Source organism: Tiliqua scincoides, chromosome 5 (genome assembly GCF_035046505.1).
Source record: "Tiliqua scincoides isolate rTilSci1 chromosome 5, rTilSci1.hap2, whole genome shotgun sequence".
Taxonomy (NCBI): Eukaryota; Metazoa; Chordata; class Lepidosauria; order Squamata; family Scincidae; genus Tiliqua; species Tiliqua scincoides.
In genome coordinates this window covers 63,609,584-63,632,018 of record NC_089825.1, presented here as the reverse complement: position 1 = coordinate 63,632,018, position 22,435 = coordinate 63,609,584, and the positions used below count along the sequence as shown (strand labels likewise).

The following is a 22,435-nucleotide window of genomic DNA, read 5'->3' as shown; positions in this document are numbered from 1 at the left end:
AGCCTCTCCCTTCACCAATGCAAAATGATCACCTTTCTTTCACATACTCAGGGGGAAGGGAGGGGTCCGCTGGAGAGAGGAGGATTGATGGATTGTCAGCCAGCTGCCCTCTCTCTCTCTCTCTCTCATTAAGGAGGCTATTGTTAAAGGACTGTTCAGTTTTTAAACTGATTTTAAAGGGTTGCATTTTTCCCCTTCTCCAGGGATCAGCACATTCCTTCTCATTTGCAGGGGCCATTTGCATTGAGTCAAATCCGTGTATAAAAAATCAGTGTATAAATAGGCTGGACCTGTATCCCAATAAATTTATCTCGGTATATAGTGTTCAAGAGGTTAATCTTTGGATTAGATATTCTGCTATCAAGCCAGGACAGTAAATCAGTACTGCCCATCACCTGCCCTCCTTACAGCTATTTGAATATTTTCAAATTTGGTTGCATAGAGCAGAGGATGCCATATACTCCAACTGCCATTTATCAGGGACAATTTCAATTTTCTGACACTTGTCCCTGAGAGAACCCTGTTTGGGGATGCCTTATTTTAATTTGGTTAGTATGGGTTGCTATCATCACCTTTTTCAGGCCCCAGTTCAGGTCCCTCACTAGGGTTTTGAAACATTAATGTCCCATTTATGGGATTAATGGCCAGTTAATGACATTGGGCCATTAATGGCCCAATCCTATATTCAGCTGGTCCAAAGTGTGCAGAGGTGCTGATGCAGCATATGTGCATGTGATGGACTGACCAGAGACCATGACACAGTGGAGAGGTAGGTAAGTAAAAATTATTACCTACTGTGCTGCACCATGGTCTTCAATGGGCCTACTTAGATTTGGATGAACCCTCTGGTTGGAGTAAGTCCGAGAGGGCCCAGGGGGCATGTTGAGGCTGGAATGGGGGCATAAGATAGCGGTCTTGCTGCTGCCTATATCAACCCTCAGCCTGCCCTCAGAACATCCTCAGTTGGCCCTGATTCCCAACCCAACTCTCCTAGAACACCCTTCCTGCCAACTTACCAGCTCCAGTGGGGGCTGATGCATACCTGGGGTTGGCACTGGTGCACAGGCTGTTGTTGCTGCTCCTGGACCTTCCACTAATGGAACACAAGTTGCATCAGTAGAAAGCCCTGACAGGATTGGGCTGTAAACTCTGACTGAATGGGTGGGTGCATCTTATCTTTAGCACACATGTAGGCAAACGCATGGACATTAAGTCACTGAAACACAGTCTGCCATTACATATATTATAACTGCTGAGATATATTTTAAATGGCTTTTTTCAAATATATTAACCAAAATAACAAATTTTAGCATGAATGGAGAATTATCTCAGAGTAAACCAATACAGATGACAGCTTTTGATAAAGTGTGCTAGAGGGGTAAGGTGGGGATTCAAACAGCTATCCATAGTATGAGAATAGGCAAGGCCAGCCCGCTTATGAAGCTGCCTCTCTCCAGCTTGCTGTGGATAGAGCTGCATCAACCCATTCCCACTTGCTAAAAGCAAGAAGGGACTGAATCATCTGCCTCCCTACCTACTTATCATGCTGCTTTCTAGTAGTCTCTTTAAATAAAACAGGAAGGGTGGGACATGCTTCCGTCATGACCCACACTTCCTGTTTGGTCAAAAAGGATCATGTAAGAAGAAACCAGGTAAGAGGCTGTATTTTTCTTTTCAGGATTTTTTTTTGGGGGGAGGGGGGTCAAAGCAGTGGTGGTTGGGGTGGCATCAGGAAGTAGATTCAGTTGGGAAAATCTCTGAAAATAAGGGTGCTGAAAGCATGTGCCTGATTTCATCTGAGAAATACTGGAAGATATGGGCATCTAAACAAGCAGTTTCAATTGAAGAAGAGTCTTAGAAATGCATGAGACTCTCACAGAATCTAAAGAAAGTAGGAAGCTTCTCCAGTGTTTGGAAAAATTTACTGAAGGCAGAAAAGAAGTGTTTTAAGTACATTTTACTCTGAAGTGTAAAGTCAGCACTGTGGGGGTTTCTTTTATAGCTGTGCTCCATGACTGCCATTGAATTTTCGCAGTTTACAAATAAAAGGAAGTTTTTTGTTTTCTAAATACCAGCCCTGCAAGCTGAGTGCAAACCCAAAGGCAATAAAATAAAGTAAAAACGAACAGTTAAACAGTTTGCTGACTACAATAATGATCGCACTGTAGTCACCTAAGCAAACATACACAGGGTAAAGAGAAAAAAAAAAAGCAAACTACTTGATATTTCAAAATGTCCAGTTTTCAGGCCGCGCCAGCGTGGAACAAGTACTAAGAATATTTTTGTTGGTAAGTATGTCATTTTACAGGCATTTTGAAGTGATGACAATATTTTTTTATTGTTTTTAGAGAACCAACTCAAAGATCTGCTCCATCATGGCTTTTCTTAGAAGTAGTTCAAGTCCTATTTTTGGCTGAACAGTGCTGATGTCATACAGGCAGAGCAGACAGATCATGTCACAGACAGACAGACAGCCCAGTCCTAGTGCAGATTAGGCTTTAGCGTGTATTGTGGTGTGTCCAAAGTAGGAGTTGCTGAAGGTGGAGAGGCATGCAGGCAGTGGTCTGATTAATAGGAGCTTCAGGAAACAGTAAGTGGAAGGAGTGGAAGTGGGTCACAATCATTATTTTTAGTTATTCCCAGCCTTAGGGAGCTCTGCAGAGGCATCTGCAGGCTCCCCAAACCTACTGGGAGGCTGGTACTGCTAATGGTAAGTTGAAAAAAGCACTCCCCGCCCTGGCAGTGGCGCGATCCTGGAGATTGTGTTGCTGCCTTTGCCTCTGCCTCATAACTTAAGATGCAATCCTAACCCCTTACATCAGTGCTTTCCAGCACTGACATAAGGGCAATGCAGCTCTGAGGTAAGGGAACAAACACTCCCTTACTTTGTGGAGGTGTCTGTGAGTGACACCCAACTGCAGGATGCAGCACATGGCCCACTGGCACCGCTATGCCAGTACTGGAAAGCACTCACATAAGGGGTTAGGATTGTGCCCTTACTCTGATTTCCAAACTCCCAGAGAGTTTGGAAATCGCTGCTCTAGAATCTATTGAGTTTGTTCCTCCTGGCTCTGATTTGCACGTGCAAAATATACTGTGTAGATTTGTTTGGGATGAAATGGCAGGCATCTCCCACCAATGGATCTATCCCTAAGGGGTGGGGGAGGCTCCAACCAGGTGGTCAATATAGCAGGCCGTAGCCCCTTGTATATGTGAGGAACACTAGTTAGATTTAATGGTCCTTGAAATTCTGCTGTAGAGGAAGGGACTCACTAACTCAAGAACAAAGCATGCCCAGTACTGGGATGAGGTGAAGCCTGTACTAACTAGTTCCAAAGCATATCCTTAAAAAAAACCAAAAAACCCAAACAGCTGATGTGGATATGCCCTCAGCATTGGCGCTTTGGTTAAGATGAGAATGCCAATAATTGTGGCTAAATTATTATTTAAATGATTTGTAGTATTCTGAAGGATTCTACGTAAAGATTATATTTTAGATGTCTGCCCATCTTTATGATAATGATGAGAGCATTTTTTCACCCAAGTTTTCACCCAAACTACACTGAAATCCCAATCAAAGTGGAGGAGTAGAAAACCTATGCATATTCATTCATTCATTCATTCATTCATTCATTCAAATATAGGGAAACCTACTGCTGATTGTTTTTCTTCTAAAGAGCAAGCTTGTGAGAAAATCACCTTGTCATCTGTCATCTGTGGAGATCAAGAATTAACCCAAGGCAACCAGGCAGGAAAGCCTTACAAAAGTTGATTCTTCCCCCAAATTCCTCTTAGGCTTACTTGCAACAGGCAGGCTAGTAACATCTGAGTAGTTTTATTTGCAAGGCTTTTTTTAAAGAGGCACACCTTTTCCCAGAGGTATGCTCCAGTCATTGGGCCTGAGTCGTGAGTTATAATGCACAGCCATTGCAACCAGAAGTGATGGAGGGAGGCAAAACAGTATGGAGGGGGCAAAACGGTATGTGTCTTCAGGTACCCGGACGCCTGTGTAAAGTGGCCATTCCTCCTCCACTTCCGAGTCATTCAGGAAGGCAAGAGCAAAGTGGAGGAGACATCTCCACTTTGCTTTCGTAGCCGCAACTGGAAGTGGAAGGGGTGGGGCCGCCTTATACAGGCATCGGGGTGCCGGATGACACTTATTGTTTTGCCCCACTCCACGAATGCCTCTGGTTGCAACTTGAGCAAAATTTTGAGTATTTCAAATATTTTGACTCAAAAATTTCAAGGAATGTTGAGTCATGAGTCAATTGCTTACTTGAGCAAACATTCACAGAAAAACAGAGGTGGTGGTGAGTGTCTCAGAGTTGTCGCTGAACACTCCCCTGAAGTTCCCATCCCATCGGCACTCCCTTCAGCTATGTGTTGAAGTCCTTCAACCACTATGTATGTAAACTAAAGCTGTGCTGTTATTAGAGTTTAACAGTACAGGGAAAAAAATTGTTTCCATACAAACTGCAGCAACTCCGCCTGCAGTTCATATCATGATTCCACCTTCAGAAGGAACAGCAGGCAGTGGCACAGCTAGGGGGTGGGGTGGTCCACCCCGGGGGCCACCCTGGGGGTGATACTTCTAGTGACCAAAATTGCTAAAATCACGGTTGTTAGGAATAATACCATCGTGTTATATACCATTCAATGTGTGATTTACAGAAGAACTCAATGAAACAAACCAGAGTGAAATATCTTCATTCTTTCAAAGGTTATGGCCAGGAAACCAGAATACAAAATGCAACAGTCTTATGCAACAAAAAGTACAATTTCCTTAACTCAAAATGCACCAATGAGACTGATTGTTCAAAGAGCCAATGAGATGTTATTATGACACAGTATGCAACCAATAAGGTGTTAACAAGGTTATACCCTGGGGGCTGACATCAGGGGTGGATCCAGTGTTTGTGCTGGGGGGGTTATGAGCACTACCTTAACTCCAGAGCCCAGGCCAACCAGGCTGGAAGACCTGGACTCCTGGCTGAACTTTGGCCTCTGTTGCCAAAGTTTGCTGGGCAGGTAGTCCTGGGCTCCTATCTGGACTTGAAACCCAAAACCACCATCCAAGTAGACCTGGGCTGCCATTCTGACTGCCCTCTGGAGCCACCTCTTCCAGGCGGGTAGACCTGGGCTCCTGTCCAGACATGGAGCCCAGATCTACCTGCTGGGTAGACCTGGGTTACCATCCCAACAGCCCTCTGGAGCTCTCTCTTCCAGGCAGGTAGATCTGTGCTCCTGTCCAGACTTGGAGCCCAAATCTACTTGCCGGGTAGACCTGGGCTTCCATTCTAACTGCCCTCAGTAGCTACCTCTTCTAGCCAGGCAGACCTGGGTTCCTATCTGGATTTGGAGCCCAGATCTACCTGCTGGATAGACCTGGACTCCCATTCCATCTGGCACCCATCTTGGCTGGTGCCCTTACTTGCTGACTGCCATGGACCAAGGTTTGCTATACAGAAGGGAACAGCATGAGGGGACAGAAGCGGCAGGTGGGAGGGTTGCTCATGAGGTCTTCAGTGCAATGCAGAAGCATCAAAATAAAAGTGAGCAAGAACACACACTAAAGAGAGTCGGGCCTCGTTTCAAGACCTGACTCTTTCATTTGAGTCACTGGCCCTGAGTTGCAAGTCAAGTCAGGATCAATGACGTCTATGACTCATTGAAGTCAACACAAACTGAGTGCTTTTCCCTGCCTTTTTCAAAGAAATGTCAAAGGAGGTGGAGGTCTCTCCACTTTTAAAAAACAGGAGCAGTCTAAGCACAGTGGCAATAAATTAATTTGCAAGGAAGAGTAAAAACTTTCATAACATACTAGATAATGAATTTTCCTACACAATTCAAGAGGTTGTTTCAATGGGATTATAATGTATACTGAGAAGAAATCTCCATTAAAGGTTTCAGGCAAAAATGCTCATTATAGACCAGTTCTTGTGCATACCTGTTTACATTAACTCTAATGCTGAACAGAAAGAATTACAAATCTGCTTGAAAATATGGCATTTCTTCTAGTTGAATTGGAATTTAATATAAGTACCCAAAAATAATTTTTTTGCAGCTAAGCATGTTTTTTTTTTTAAACAGTGGAGTAAGCAGTAAAGTAAAACAAGGATTTTTAAATGGGAAAGATTAAAAGAAAGCTAATTAATTTGCAGACTTTACATGCAAAAGCAGTCTCAGGTAGTGATTAATTCTTATAAGGATTTTGTTCCCTACCTGAAGAGTCTCAAAATTATCTGCTACTAATTATATGTTCTTTTAAAAAGGTCCTCTGGAAATATTTTTCATTTTTCCAAAACATACTACATAGGCACTATGATAAGTTCCACGGACAAATCTACTATGTACCCTTTATCAGATCCTGTATTCCTCCTTTTATCAGAATCCTAGTTAAAGTCCTCTGAAATTTCACATGCTGTGTGGGACGACTCCAGCATTTCCCTTTCCAATTTCCCTTCTTGCTGCTTCCCATCTCAGCACTTTACCTCCCCTGTTCTCCTTCCCAATCCCACCCTCGCAGGTGGGCAAGGGCAAACAGTGCACTCTTGTTGTTGTCCGCGTAATTCAAGATGACTGTCTTAGTCCACACTGGGTCACTACTATAGAAGAGATGGGTTGTGTAAACTGTAATGCATTCCAGCTGCAGGTGCTTCAAACAATAATTAAAACACACAATGGTGCAGAGCAGGTTTTTAATCTGATTTTAGGAGAAGTCTAAAAGTGGAGAAGCATTCAGCTGAGAATTTGTTCCATTAAGGAAAGGATGCCAGATGGCCAGAACATCTGCTTTGAGGAAGGTGTTGCTACCATGCCTCCTTGAAGCTTTCGCAAACAACTCAAAGGGGCCAGTATTGCAAAGCATTTGGATAAGGATTATCTAGCCACTCTGTGGCAATCAATTTTTGCTAGAACACCTAGTTACTTGCAGCCATTTCCTGCAAAGGTCATGTATTTGTTGGAGGCCCACCACTATCAGTGGGTCTCCACCAACGGGGGTGACACCAGTGGCGATGGGACCAAAGCTACACTTAGGAGCAATGATGAGGCAGTCTCTGGACAGGCTACTGAAGGGCTGATCAGTACTGAGGCCCCAATTCTATCCAGTTTTCCAGTGCCAATGCTGCTGTGACACTGGGGTATGCACTGCTTCCTGTGATGGGGAGGTAGTCACAGAAGCCTCATCAAAGTATGGGAACATTTGTTCCCTTACCTTGGGGCTGCATTGAGGCTGCACTTGTGCTAGAAAGTTGGATAGGATTGGGCCCTGACTCCCTTAGGGCTGAGACTGGGCCAAGCTTAGGGAAGGAGCCAGAAGACTAGTGGAAGGAGGGTGAGGCAACCCTACCATACTTTACCATGAATTACTGAACTCTTTCAGAAACCAATGCCCTTCATAGGAAAAGTGACTGACTTGCCTATAAGAGCTCCTGTATGCTACATTAGGCACTCACTGCCATATTTTAATCTGTTTTTTGATAACTGACTTCTGAGGCATTGGAGGACTTGCTCCTGAGACCCCTAAACCCAGGATATAAGTTTAAAAATTCCCAATATGAAGTGACTCTGATACAGCAGCTGAGTCAGAAAAGACTCTCATGGGTTGCCGTGTCAACATTCAAATGCTTTGTCTCTTTCTCAGAAAGGGGATGCTCTGCCTGAGGTATTTTTAGGCATATGTATTGGGGTAAAAATTCAACAAGGCAATGTATGTATGCATAATGCCTTTTGGTTAGCTTCCCTTTTTGTCATTCAAGTAAAAGCTATTTCTTGTTTTTCCAACTTTAATTGAAGTCGGATTTATGAGTCGCATCCTTACTTCAAAGAAAGGCTCCTTCTGCAAGAGGAAGACTTGATATTAAGTTCAGAAGGAAATTGTATGTTTAAGTGAACAATTATGAATGTGACTCTGGGGAATTGCTGGTTGTGAATTTTGAGCCATCTCAATTGCCACCTCTACCGTACAGAGAACTCCTTGCAGGACATAGAATATAAGGTTCTGCTTGGACTTGGAGTGAGTTGAGGGAATCTTCTGAAATAAACAGAAGTTCACCTGATAAAAAGCCATTAGCTATCAAAATGAGTTAAGAAACATACGTCCCAGTAAAATACGTCCCAATAAAAATTATTGGCTCTCAATCTACTGCGTGCTGCATTTATATTTGTGGGCCCAACCATCTTTGTCTGTGAGTTATGTATGACTTTTCGTTGAAAAGCGGTATATAAATACTGTTATTTATAATAATAATAATAATAATAATAATAATGTATCCTACGCAGGTTATTCTTCTTGATTCTCCGTTGTCTCCTTGTCTCCAGGACATTGTCTCCTTGTCCTGTAGACCTCTGGTGTAAATTAAATTCACTCTATGCACTCATTCAAGACTGCCCTACTACTTTCATCTTGATGCCACTAACCAAAGTCCTTTTTCCCTTATGAGCGTCTTTATATGACTATAAACAAAAGCGGAACTGTACTTTGTGATGGTGGTGCACTAACTGGCAGCCAAATCTGGCTAAAAGCCAGAGGCTGGGCCCTCCTGCAGCCCATCTCTTTTTCTCCTTCTTCTGCTGCTCAGCTGGGGCCCAGAATATAATACAGGGCTCTCAGAAAGGGTTACAACTCTTGGCACCCAATGCGTCTTCACCATCAATGCCTTCTGCAGTTCCAGTTCTTGTCAACCAAGTACTTCTACAATAGATTAATTATAGGGACTCGGACTGCTGTGTTGCAATTCAAAACACTTGCAGAGTGCACTAAGAGAAAGGGTTATCTTTAAATATTCATGGAAAAATGGTGTCTTCTGTATTATTATTATATTGCTCCCACAGTCGTATGCAGCCATGGAAATTCACGGCTAAGTCAGAACAGAATTTCACACTTCCTGACTCTACCCTAATAGCACTGATTAGAGCAGATTCTCTTTTTGTCAACCAATTATTGCAAACTGAACATTTCCATTTCATTTTGCTCTTTAAAACATTCAGTAAAATAATCTTCAAGGAACAATAATAGTATTATCGCTGATCCCCAAAAGCACTGTGTCTTTTGACCTGAAAAAGCTTTTTAATTCCCCCACAGCCAGCCTTTTAGATTGACTACCACCTGCAAACTTAGCAACATTCTGGGGCCAAAACATTCCTCAGAAATTATTCGTATTAATATGGGATAAATTTGCAGCCATAAATGGAACTAATCTAGATTTTAGGAGTTGAGTAAAAATATGTTGTGCTGCAGCCTTTGAACATTTCTGAATGTATAAAACAGTAATTAAACAGCAATAGCTCTTTGCTGCCTGTTCCCCCTCCCTAGCTTTAGGTACACAATACTGGCGTGCGGGGTGAGGGAATGATCTACATTTATATAACTTAACAATAACAACAATACTTCCTGCCCAGAGACTATGAATTTAACAAGGTTTACATCCTTATAAAAGCAGGAAGTACTGCATTAATATTAAATCATGTAGAAGTTAATTAATTTGAAGTTCCTGTCAGGACAATCACCCCTTATAATGTTACTGTGAGTCCACTTGTGCCTTATCAGAATGCCATGAAAACCATGTGTATGTGGTCTAGTACCACACTGCTCTGATAACATCTATGTACAGGAATTGCATGGGACAAGCAGATGAAATGGTAATTTCCCAGCCCCAAGTAAACACAGTATCAAACTGTATTTTCAAAAGAAGGTTTCAAACCCATCTATTGGGTGAAAAAGTCTTGTGGGAAGATTGGACTGTCTGAAACTGGCACTCTGATCAGAGAATTGAGAAGGATGATGGAATGGGGAGAGTGGCTTGGAGCCTGGCACTCCCCCAGGTAAATGTAAAAAACCCCCTCCCCCTGGCAGCAGTGTGTTCCTGGGGTTCACACTGCTGCCATACCTCCACAATGCTCTTCAAGCCTCTGTTGCAATTAAAAAACACAATTGAAAACCACTTCCTGTTTTCCAATGAAAACCAGAAGTGGTTTTTGATTGTGTTTTTTTACTGTAACAGAGGCTTAGGGAGCCCTACAGAGACAGCGGCAGGGCTCACCACACACACACACACACACACACACCCATACCGGCACTTCCCCCAGATAATTGTAAACCCCCACCTCCCTGCCCCTTAAAGGGGCAGGGACAAATGCTTCAATGGCTGGTGTGTCACAACCCACCAGTTTGGGAACCACTGTTCTATAGTTTTATACATGTGTACTGTGACCAATCCTTACATATGAAAGAAGGAAGTAAATGCATCACTTTGGATGAAGCCATAATTCTATCCATTTTTATTTAGAACAAAAATACAGAGTTCCTTAAAGCATTTTTGTGCTTTCCCAGAGAATTATTTTGCTATATAAAGAGTGGAATCACAGTGGTTGAGAGCTAATCAACAGGAAGCCTACTGGAGTCTAAATAGCTCCAGCACGCAAATTATAGTCTGTGCTGCTTATAGTCTGTGTTGTTTTTTTTCTGACTACCAAATCTGGCAATGATTTTAACCAACTATCACATGATTAGCCCATTGTCCATACTAATGATAATGTGCAGTGAAGAGAAGATGCTATTCAAATTTTGTTTTCTTAAAAGCACTCCTAGATGCCATTAACTCATTATCACAATGATTCAGAATAATTTCTAATAGACAGAAGATTTACTTTGCAGGAAAAAAATAATCAAAGCTCATTAGGCTCCTAGGGCACAAAATGGAGATGACATTTGGAAAGTGGATCAGTGCATTCCTTTCTCCATTAACATTTAAATCGCGTTCAAAAATGAAGGGTGAAATGTTTGAGCAAATCATATCTTAAATGAACAAAACCAGGAAAAGCACTGTCTATTTGTGTCTCATCCTGTGAATTGGCTTCTGGGAGAGAACCATCCCCTATGGGCTGCAGTGCATGAGCTGGATAACTTTACTGGCTGCAACATGAATCTATTTTCAAACATCATTCTCAGCCGTGCAGATTATCTATTTTCAGAGTTGGCACCAGACTTTGATGACCGTTGATGTTTAAATCCTAAGTCTGACAAGTTTTGGTGCCAGTTCTGACCCCTGAAGGTTGTGAGAGCCCAGCTGTGTACACTGCAGTATACAAGAATCTGCCAAACAGAGAAAGTATTAGAAAGAGAAGGAAGCTGAGAAAAAAGTTGGGGAAAGGACATTAAAATTGGCAGGGATGGTGTAATGGAAGATCAGAAGATCATCAGGTTAATGATATGGACAGCAAATCCATGTTTTGACAGCTGTTTGACAGCTCTGGGAAGGGCAGGGCTGGCTCCACAGCTGTAATCAATCAAGGCCAATGGAGACTCTGATGGACACCTGAACTTCATTTAACCTTCATGGGACTTTGAATGGACATGGACTGAAGAGATGGCTCACCTGAGCCTAATTTGGACTTAACAAGGGGCTCACAGTTGAGCTGCATTTTGGAGTATGGGACATCCAAGGATAAAAGGCAGCTTCAGAAGAAGCCCAGAGCTACCTGACCAGATGGTAGACCTGACTCAGACCTATGGAAGAAGGGAACTGCCAGGACTCTGCTGGAGGACACAGAAGAGAGGATTGCCAGGACCCTGCTGAAGGAGACACTCTGCTGGAGAGAACACAGAGGAGGGACTCTGCTGCAGAAGACTGGACTGTGCTTTGGACACTGGACTTGGACTGGAGGCTTCAGACCTTACCCACTGAGTTAAGTGGAGTTTTGGGGAGGGAAAGCCTCTAGACAAGAGGGATTGTAGGGAAAGTGTTTGTAGCAATAAATTCTGGTTAATTGCTATAGATAAGGAGTTCTGTGTTCATTCCTTTGCATACCACAGCTGTTGTTTCTAGAGATAAGGATGTGTTAATTAGCCAAAAAAGTGGGCATTGGGAGACTAAACTTTTTTCGGACAGGACAAATTGGTGTAGTTGGCAGGGTTGCAAGACAGATGGGAAAACCCAATGTGGCTTGACTCAAGTCGAGTCACCGAGTCACCGTCCCCATGACTCAACTTGAAAATGAGTCATAACGGGGGCACTTTCTGAGTCACCAAGTCACACTTCAGTGACTCTAAAGGACTCAAGTTGAGTTGTCCCCCCTTTAAAAATCCTGCTGTGGAAAAAACCGGGGTGCTGTGTGTGTGAGTTCTCTTTAAAGACTCCCCTGCTGCCCCCATCCCATCTGTAAAGAGGGTGGGAGGGACTGCATGAGAGCAAGGACAGAAGCAGCAAGAGGGAGGAGGGTCATGCGTAGCAGCTGCACAGCTTACTAGGATGACCTGATCCTTTGCAGGACTACTCAGAAGTAGTCCCATTTTAGCCAGTCATTTAATGAGGCTCCCTCCTCCCAACCAGCCATGCCATGCAAAGCGTGATTGCTATGAACTCCCTTCCCCCCTTCCCTGCCTCCTCTCTCTCCCTAGGTTTTTCAAGCCAACTGTAAGGCAAGGACCCCCTTGGCTTACTTAGCTAATGAAATATCAGAAAGCCCATCCTTTGTTTAATGATCATCCATTCCTTCCTTCTTATCAGAGACAGAAAAAGAGAGCCCAGCCCTGCCTCCCCCCTCCTGCTCACATTAATCATTCCCTGTCTCCCAGCTGGAACTTCCCTGCTGCTTGCCCAATTGGAATGCTGGCCCCACAAGGATTTTCACCGTGAAAGCAGTAAGCAAGCACATCCAGACACCTACAGACTTGAGTCAGCATGCATGGGGACGAGTGCTGAGTCAAAGGGATGCTGACTCGAGTCTTTTTCAGTCTTCCATGTGCGTGACTCACGAGTCAATGAGTCACCCCAAATCACACATTTTTGAGACTCGAGTCTAAGTCACTGACTCAAGTTCCCAACCCTGAAAACTGGAGAGAAAGGGCGCAATTCTAACCAGCTTTCTAGCACTGACATAGCTGTGCCAATGTGGCATGCACTGTATCCTGCAGTGGAGAGGCAGTCAAGGAGGCCTCCTCAAGGTAAGGGCAAGTTTGTTCCTTTACCTTGGGCTACACTGCGGCTAGGTCAGTGCTAGAAAGTTGGTTAGGATTGCGCCCAAAGTCCCAGAAAGTTGGGGGGAGAAGTTCTGCAAGAGGAAAAAAAGAAGAAATGAAAATAGAAGACAAAAACAGAAAAGAAAAACAGAGAAAACATTCAGACACCCATGTGGTTCATTTAGAACAACCCAAACTGCAGCCTTTATTAGGTCTGCAACATAAGGAACTAACTTTCAAGGTTCAGATATGTTCCCCCCCCCCCCCAAGCTAGATATTAAATAAAAATCAAGAGGAGGAGAAGCAGGAGAAAATAAACTACAATGTTGATACTATGCATGATGAAAGCTTGCCTGGAACATATGACAATTGGTGAGTCAAGAAACTTTGCAAATTAATAAAGCCTATTAGACAGGTTCTGAATACTTTTCTATTCTGTAAAGTATTTTATGATTGATTTGACTACTTGTGGATCTGAAATTAAATTAAGGCTGCAATCCTATCCACACTTACGTGGGATTAAGTTTCATTGACTATAATGGGACTTACTACTGAGCAGACATGCATAGGATTGGGCTCTAAACTGTATTTAGTTTCCATTTGAAGCAAAGTCTCAGGCTACAATTCAGTGCACCATTACTTAAGAATAACACCCATGGAAAGCAGTGGGTCTACTTCTGAGTAAAAAGGGCTGCAAATATATGCAGCTGCATCTCTCTGCTTTGAATTGAATTGCACACTCTGTTATGTGTTATGGGTTGTATGTTGTATGTAGAGATTCTGGCTTAACACACCAGACACCTTAAAGGAGGATTTGCTTCATGGATCTCCTGCAGTGATTCCCAACCTTTTTTTACTTGTATATCCCTTGGCAGCCCATTTCTATAAATTGTACTAGCAATATCAGCAAAATATATTAGCAAAATGTTTGTAATTAATACAAGTCCTCATCTCCTCTATATGAAAGCCCAGACTCCATGTATTTATCACGGTGTTTTCTCTTTTTATCTGTTTGAAGAACTGAAGACTCTGCCTTTGCACTGTTTTGCACCAGAAGTGCGCTGAAAAATTCTGGGTAATTGATCACTTTCCATATTTCAGCTTTTTTACTGTGCTGGTTTTCAATCACTGGTGCATACATGAATTGATGACCAAAAACTAGCTATTGGTGGGGCTTTCACAGCCAACTAGCTACCTTCCTTCCTGCCTTGCTGGCCCTGCAAAGCATTCTGGAGCATGACCTGCCTTTTTCTGCCATTCTTTTTCAAGTAACCCTAAAGGTCCTGTTGAGTGTCCCTGGGAGTACATGAGTCCCAGGTTGGGAACCACTGTTTTACTGGTATGTTGTTTATAGTGCACTTACTCTGATAGTGTTTACAAAAGATGGTGAAGAAAAGAATTTAAAAAGAATAAAAATGCATCTTATGATCTTTTACTATGTTTTTAATAAATTAGAGACTGTACAGTTCTTAGGTAACAATTAGTGGTAAGTTATTTTTCAGGATCTGGCCTTGGATAAAATCAGTCAAAACTATAGTCACACACACCCCTAAGTTTCACCCCTGACTTATAGTCATAGACTATAGTCTATAGTCATAGAAAATTCCATGATTTTTTTTGCTCAAAACCTACCCTCGACTTATCTGTGAGATTGACTTATGCAGATGCGGGGGGGGGGTCAGCAAGATGCAAATATCTTGTTGTCTGTGTGCTTCCTAAGGCATCTGGTTGGCCACTGTGAGATACAAGAAGCTGAACTAGATGGATCCAAGCCCTGATCCAACAGTGCTAATGTTCTTAGGAGTGGTGGGGGGGCGGGGGGCGGACTTAGTTCCCTGCTCCTTTCTTCTCCCTTCTTCTTGCCCCTTACAACTGATTGGTGTTTTCATGGTTAACTGGCTGGGACTACACAAGAGCTGCCCCAGGTCCTGTGCACTTGTAGCACTTGTCAGGGTGACTGCATCATGAACTTTTAAAGATTTTAACTCTTTACCACAAATGAACCAGAGTTGCTTAGTTAATCAGTTAAACAGTTAATCAGGTAGCGTACTGCCAAAATCAGATCCTGAAATCAGTTTCTCTCAAGGAAGCATGTTCTGTCTTAGAAAATAGCTCTTGGAATTTAGGCTTGTAATATGAAATGGCCTGACAAGCTTTCCCTGGTTTAGAGGCTCAGAATGGGGAGGGGTGTGTGTGTAATAAGTAGATTCTATTCACCAGAGTGCTGCTATTAAGCTGAAACATTTCAGGTAAATCACACTTTGGAAAGAGATTTTGTTTCCCAAACAGCAGGAAACTATTTTCAGGCTCATTTTAAAAGTGAAATTAAATCCATTAAAAAAAACCAACAACTTTCCAAAGTAACACATGAAGAAATGCATTTGTCCAAAATTTTGGAAGAATTAGCAAAGGTAAGATTGTGGTGGCTCTGTATCCCTAGATGACCCATATTTCTGCCATCCCCAGAGGCTTTAGCACAGCAGTAGCTGAGAAAATAGGACAACAGCCTTTAAATCCCTGTTCTAACAGGACATTAGGACAGAATCTCACAGAATTTATATGATTTCAAATGTGCTTGAATGTGTGGGGATTTGTGTTCAAAAAGTTGAAAGTGGAGTAGAAGTGAATTAAACAACTGGTAGCTCAAGTGGCGGGGGGACGACTCATTTTAACAGATATAATTTGCTCAATTAAGAAAGATTTCTCTCTCTCTCTCTCTCTCCCCCCCCCCCACACACACACACACAGGATCTAGTTGTCATACTACTCATACACAGAACCATGTATCTTATTGAGGCTGTCTCCCCCCCCCCCCCCGTGACATCTAAGAAGCCATTTTAGAACCTAAGTGTGAATACAGCCTACAGGAAGTGAACCTATTTGCATATTTTCAATATTAAATATGTATGTTAAAGTGTAATGTGGTTCCCCCTGATAATTCTCAAATATTCCTTTAAGTGCAGAATATTAAAATCAATGCATATGCTGAGTCCCTTGTATAATATCAGCTATGACTGCTGTAAGTTAACAGTGGTTTTATCTGTTTTTTCACATATTTATATCCTGCCTTTCCACTATAAAGTACCTAGACTTTATTCCTAACAATAAAACATACAAGCTTTACAAAAATAACCAACTATAAGATAAAGATACAAAATACAGAGTAGCAAACAACCTTCCTAAAATTCATTTATCCCTCACTCCTTCAAAGATATGCCAAAGCAAAATTGTTTTCATTTGTCCAAGGAGAATGCATTAGTTAGGAGGGCTGGGAAAGTCTCTTTTTTGCTTGCTTTCTTTCTACTTGCATATTTAACTTTGATTCATGAAAATCTCCAGATTAACTAAAAAAAACTATGGTTTGCAGTTCAACACAGTGTATTCATGCCTACTGAAACTGGGGTAAGTTGTTGCAGAGGGAGGTACAAAGGCAGCAATAGCATCAGGAGGTTGTTCCAAATAACAGCAACTCACTTCTGGGTTTCAATTGCAAAACTGGAAGTGGGTTGCAATAATTATTTTTAGTCTTCAGGTGGGGCTTTAGTCTTTAATCTGTGGGGCTCACCACATCTCCCCCCCCCAGGCTGGTGTTGCTTGTTGTAAGTAGAAAAAAGCCCCATTTACCCATGGCAGAGGCACAGTCCTCCCAATCGTATTGCTGCCTTTGCCCTCTCCCATCCCTTAGGGGCCAGAGTCAGGGCTTCCCTGGCTGGGGCACCATGGAGCCCCAGTTTGAGAACCCTTGGTTTTAGGTGTGCTTCACTCTCTGTTGGACTGTGACCTAGAGCTGTAGCTGATTAATGAGTGAGGGTCAATTTTAAATGACATAGCAGACGGAGCTACAGGACCCTGGAGAACACAAAGAAAGCAACCTGATTCAAGGAAGACCCAGCTCCATCTGAGCTCTTTTATGGCTCCTGGCCTTGCTAACCTCTCTCAGGCCCCACCCCACTGCTGTAGAGTCAGGATCCTTAATGAGACAGTTTCCAGGCCTGGAGCCAAGCACTGTGCTGCCTCTCAGCTACTTTTCGCCTGAGGCATTTTCTACATCAGCAGGCAGACACTGAAGGGCAAAAGTTCTCAGAATGTCAGGAGGAATTGTCTCTGAGGGAATGAGTTAATTTCCTGGGGCCAGCCTCCTGAACTTCAAGCAGTGGGTTGTGGTGACAGAGATCTGACCAGCTCCTCGTTTTCACAGTCTGGTTCTCACCTGAGGTCAGGGACATCACAAGAGTACACTTTTTATTTTTTGAAAATAATCCAATCATGGCTAAATATTGTTAAATTCCTCTGATTTTAGTTGGAGTTATTTAATAGTGCTTTGATCTTTGGGACTTGGATATGCTTTGATCTTTGGCTAAATCATGCCCATTATTTTTAACATTTGACGTTAGTCCAAGCGTCACTTACAGTTATGGCATGTGGCTCCACTGTATCCGGTTCCATCGCAGGTGCAATCAAAGCTGTCCCATGTTTGGGTGCATTTGCCTCCATGTTCACAGTGATTGGGCACACACCTGTTGGGGTGAGAGAGAAAGAAGGTGACAAACAAACAAGAATGAATGAGTGGCCACATTTTGGGACTATCCAAGCAGCATGCCCAACTGGTGCCAATTTGCCATACCATAGCAATTAATCCTTGTTAGTTTTAGATGGATTAATACAATTCATGATGGTAGGTGGCAGCTGTGCAAGAAGATGATATATCACACAATGAATGCTACATTCACAAACAGCCAGCAAAGGCTGGTGGGAAGGGGAAAAGATGAAAAACAATTATGGGCTATTCTTTCTTACTATCATTAAGGTTTCTAACATCACACATAAATACTATTAACTAAGAACTATCACTATCTGAGAATATTCTTTTTTTAAAAAGGTCATAGGTCATGATTGACAAGTAGTCTAAACTCTCAATAAAGATAGGAAAAAAGCAGTAAATTTAGGGCACAATCCTAACCAGGTCTACTCAGAAGTAAGTCCTATTTTGTTCAATGGGGCTTACTTGCATGAAAGTGTGGTTAGGATTGCAGCCTTATTTTCCTGCAAAAGAAGAGTATACTTTTGCATTGCACTATATCTGCCATGCAATATTGTGAATGCAGGTTGTCCAAAGGCTAAGACTGAATCGGGTCATATCAATCTGGCTCAGTGGCATGATAGGTGCTTGTGGGGGAATGGTGCCACAGCTCAGAATTGGGACTATATTTATATTATTCAAAACCAGATGCTGCTCCTGTTTGGAAGTGAGCCTTCCACTGTCTGACCTCATCCCCAAGGTAAGATTGTTTTAGGAGTAGGAAAGATGGCAGAGGATTGATATGGAAAGGTGTTGGGGTATGGGGCAAATACCATTTTGAGATGGTCACAACTTGAAAAAGGGTCAGATACTGAGTGGTAGAAGGGAGAGGTCACAGTGTTGCACACTCCTTGTATGTGCTAATATTACAAGCCGGTAGAGTGCCCTCAAAAAAAGTTTTTTTTTCCTGAATGCTCATCAAGATAGCTCATGAGTTTGCCTATCTTTTTAAAATATGCCATTAAAAAGCCCTTATACAGTAGTTACTTGTGGCAATCATAATTTTGTATACCTTATCCTTCCTCCTCTCTACACATTCTAGCAAAATCTCTTGTCAGCAAGTTGAGGTAATGTACAAGAAAAGGCAGAATAGAGATGAATGGAAAACGGAGAAATTACATGAGGACATATATTTATTTCTTGAAAATCCACAAAATGCGATTTCAAAGATTTGAGTTTGACTGGCCCTCTTTCTATCAAAGATCCTTTTTAAAACAGGAATTACCATAATGCTTTTTGCTTTGGAAACTATTTTCTCTTCTGGGAGTGTGCTTTGAAACCTCATTTCAAAGAACCAATTTTTGCCCCTTTATTAAATCTCACTGTATCCAGGCTTAGTACAGTTGCTGTATTTTCTGATCAATTTTCCTTTCATATTGAGTTTCTCTTTCACCCAATACAATTGAGGAACTGAACTTTTGTGTTATTGTATTAAGAAAAGATTAGAATACCTCCTACCTATCAAGGAAATGAAAACAGTTCTCTAAAAGGGAATGGCAATAAAAATTAAAACTATAATCACCAAAATGATTTTGATGCTCATGGTGTCTCCATAATTGACAAAAATTGCCTGCTAAATCAAAGTGAAAGAAACAGTTTTCACTTCAGCATACAGTTTGCAGACACCCAGTTTTCTTTTCCATCAAATGCTGGGGAGGTTTGTTGAGGTCCTGGAGCATTGCCAGGAAGTGGTTGGGGACTGGATGTGGGCTAACAAGCTGAAACTAAACACAGACAAAACAGAGGTTATATCAAGCCATAAGCTGCCCTGGGTTCCCCATTTTTGGAACCCAGGAGGATAGATATTTGGAACCCAGGGAGGGGTAGATATTTCTTAAATTCAGAAATAAAATTATCTTACCCTGTGTTTTCTATTCTACTCTAACTTCTTTTGACACTTTCCTTTCTTTGTAGTTATGCTGCATGTGGTTGGCAATCAATCCCTATAAGTTTTCTAATTTGATATCTTCTTCTTTGATTTATGTTTCAGCAGTGGAGACAGAGGTAAGGGGGATTGCAGCACAAAAAAGAATGGTGTTTTTGACAAGATTGGGCCGATTTTCATGACTGTTTAATGCCCTTGGCAGGAAGAGTGGATTGGTGAAACATGCTTATGCTTTTATAACGGTTTCCCACTTTCTACCAATTTCTTTTCTATATAATTCTTTCACTGAGTTTATTTTGTTAACTTTGGAAATTGCTTGTTCATTTGCAGAAACTAGGCGCTGCTAAACAACAATTGTTTTCCTAACAGATTTTGTGAGTGTATGTTTATTTCTTCATTTTTTTCCTTTATATACAATTCATTGTTTGAAGATATGGCATTCACTCTAAATGACTAGCTCCTTCCTCCTTGGACTGTTTGCACTATGGCAAAAAGGGAGTTTCATCTCACAGATTTATCTCACTGTACTTGAATCTTTGACTTCTCCTTATTTAAGCTCCTAGAGAGCTTATTTCCTGACTGTGATTAATTGCTATTCACTCTTCCAATTCTAACATCTTCTCTGTGATCTACCAGTGCCTTATTTTCTGTCCCCTTTCTCCCTTGGATGTGAAACACTCTGTCCTTTTATAATTTTGCACTTTTATCTTTCTCTGATGGAATGATTCTCCCTTTTTCACTGTGCTCTATTGCCTATCATATAGCATGACTGTCAGCTTTTTCTTGCTCAGACTCAAAGTTTGTACCTGTTCCAGTCTATAACTCACAAGATTTCCAAAGGTTGTGAATGGTTGCCTCCATTTTTTTTCAAATTTATACTTCTGACAAACCAATTGCCACTTTCCCAACATTCTAATCTTTGCCCAAACTTCACCCTGTTTCTTTCCTCATGTGCCCTCTGTTTCCCTTTATCGGCTTCATTTGCTTCTCTGAACATATTCAGAAATGCCTACATGCACATTCCACATTTTCAGATAATAGTGCTTCCTTTCCTCTGTGATAATCTACGAAATATTTAGGCTATATTATCAAATGGCAGTTTGACTCATATGGACTGTACTCCCTAGAGTTAGCTGAGCAGGACGCAGACTTGTTCATTTACATTCTGCTCAAACTCCCCCCCCCCATGTATTGAAATTGCATTTGCATTCTACTCAGACTTAACACCCTCTGCCGTATACCTTCACATAGTCCTCCAGCTGCACATGTGCAGCCCAACAATTTCCCATTTCTGACATTATTTATCCAGGTTTTCTTTTTTAACCCAGATTTTCCTGAAAACTTTCACCATGACAGAGATCATTCTAGTATCCAGCATGTCAGCACATAGGACACTGACTGCCCTTAATGGGAGGAGTGATTTATATGGTTCCATCAACATATATGACATTTGAGGTGTAACATAGCAAGAAGCAAAGGTCTCAGCCCTGAAAAGCTTACAATTTAAATTTCAACAATGTGTGCAGAAGGAAGAAAGGGCAGACAATAAAGGGAGAGGCAGGAAGGAAATTGAGAAGCAACAGTAACCAGGAATAAAGGTGAGCAAATACTGCTGCCCAGTGGTGTTGCTAGAGAGTGCGGGGGGTGCGGGCCGCACCGTGAGACACGCCGGGGGGTGAAGCGCCCTGGGGGGATGACGCACTAACATTGCAGCTTTAGGAACTGCCCCGTCATGCCATACACCGTTGGATGCAGAACATCCAGCGGAATGCAAAGCAAAAAACAGAATTGAAATAGCTCCTTTCCTTCAAAAGTTATGGCCAAAACACCAGAAAGAAAAAATGCATGGAGCTCTATGGAAAGTGAAAGTGAACTGTATCACATGTTTACTCATGAGTAGGCATACTTGCCATTGTCCATCGGAAAGGGCAGGCTGAGAGAAATCCAACGACACCAGAATGGTCCCGATGCAATGAATGCAGCCCCCCAAAACACCCGAGGAGGAGGTTCCTGCCTCCCTCCCTCCCAGTTAGTAGTCTATTGAGTCCCAAACGAAGCCACATGGCTGCGTTTACTTGCAAGTAGGCGAACTTGAACAACGTGAGAATGGTCCTGATCTAATGAATGCAGTCCCCAAAAACACAAAAGGGAGAATGAGATCTCTCCGTCCCTCCCAGCTGCAGTCTATTGAGCCCTATGGAAAGCGAAGCAGCTTCACAGTCGTGTTTACTCCCGAGTCGGCAGAAGTGCCTTGGCTGGTGATCAGGCCAGGCAAAGCGGAATGTGAGGACACCAGAATGGTCCCAATCTGATGGAACTGGAGCACAACAAATGCTCCAGAAGGCAGCCTCCTCCCCCCACTAAAAAGCACAAAAAAAGAGGCTTGAACTGGTAAGAGGAATGCTTTCTATTTTGCACTTACAAAGCCAGGTGGGCCTTTATCTTGATATGCCTGAAATAGAAGAACTTTAAACTGGGCACTGAGGAGGGCTGAAAATCTCACCGATTCTTTTGGGGGGTTGTTATTGCAGGCAGATTACAGAATAAGCTCCATTGACCATTATGGGACTTACTTCTGCGTAGACATGCATAGGCTTGAGCTCACAGGCTGCAATCCTACCCACACTTTCCTGAGAGTAAGCCCCATTGACCACCACGGGACTTACTTCAGAGTAGTTTCATTTGGTGGAACAGGCTCCCCCTTATTTATTTCTTTTATTTTAATTTAATTATTTAAAATTATTTATTTTAATTTGCTTGATGATGTCACTTCTGGCCATGACATCACTTCCCATGGGTCCTGGAGAGATTGTCATTCTAAAAAGTGGGTCCCAGTGCTAAAAGTTTGAGAACTACTGCAATAAGGTGTTAGTAAGTTGACATGAGTGTGTGTGTGTGACTCTACAAGTTTTCAAAATCACTAAAATCAGAGTTTGGAGGAATAATACCATCACGTTATATATCAAATAATGTGTAATTTCATGCAGAATGCAATGAAAAAACCACATTG

The 22,435-nt window shown here is 42.2% G+C and overlaps 1 protein-coding gene across 1 annotated transcript in view; it reads right to left on the bottom strand.

Moving 5' to 3' along the window:
* CNTNAP2 (contactin associated protein 2) overlaps positions 1 to 22,435 on the bottom strand; it is a 1,320,279-nt gene that overhangs the window by 395,301 nt on the left and 902,543 nt on the right. Inside the window, exon 11 of the mRNA XM_066629190.1 lies at positions 17,372 to 17,478. Coding sequence (XP_066485287.1) covers positions 17,372 to 17,478 — 107 coding nt within the window. The remainder of the gene's footprint in view (positions 1 to 17,371; positions 17,479 to 22,435) is intronic.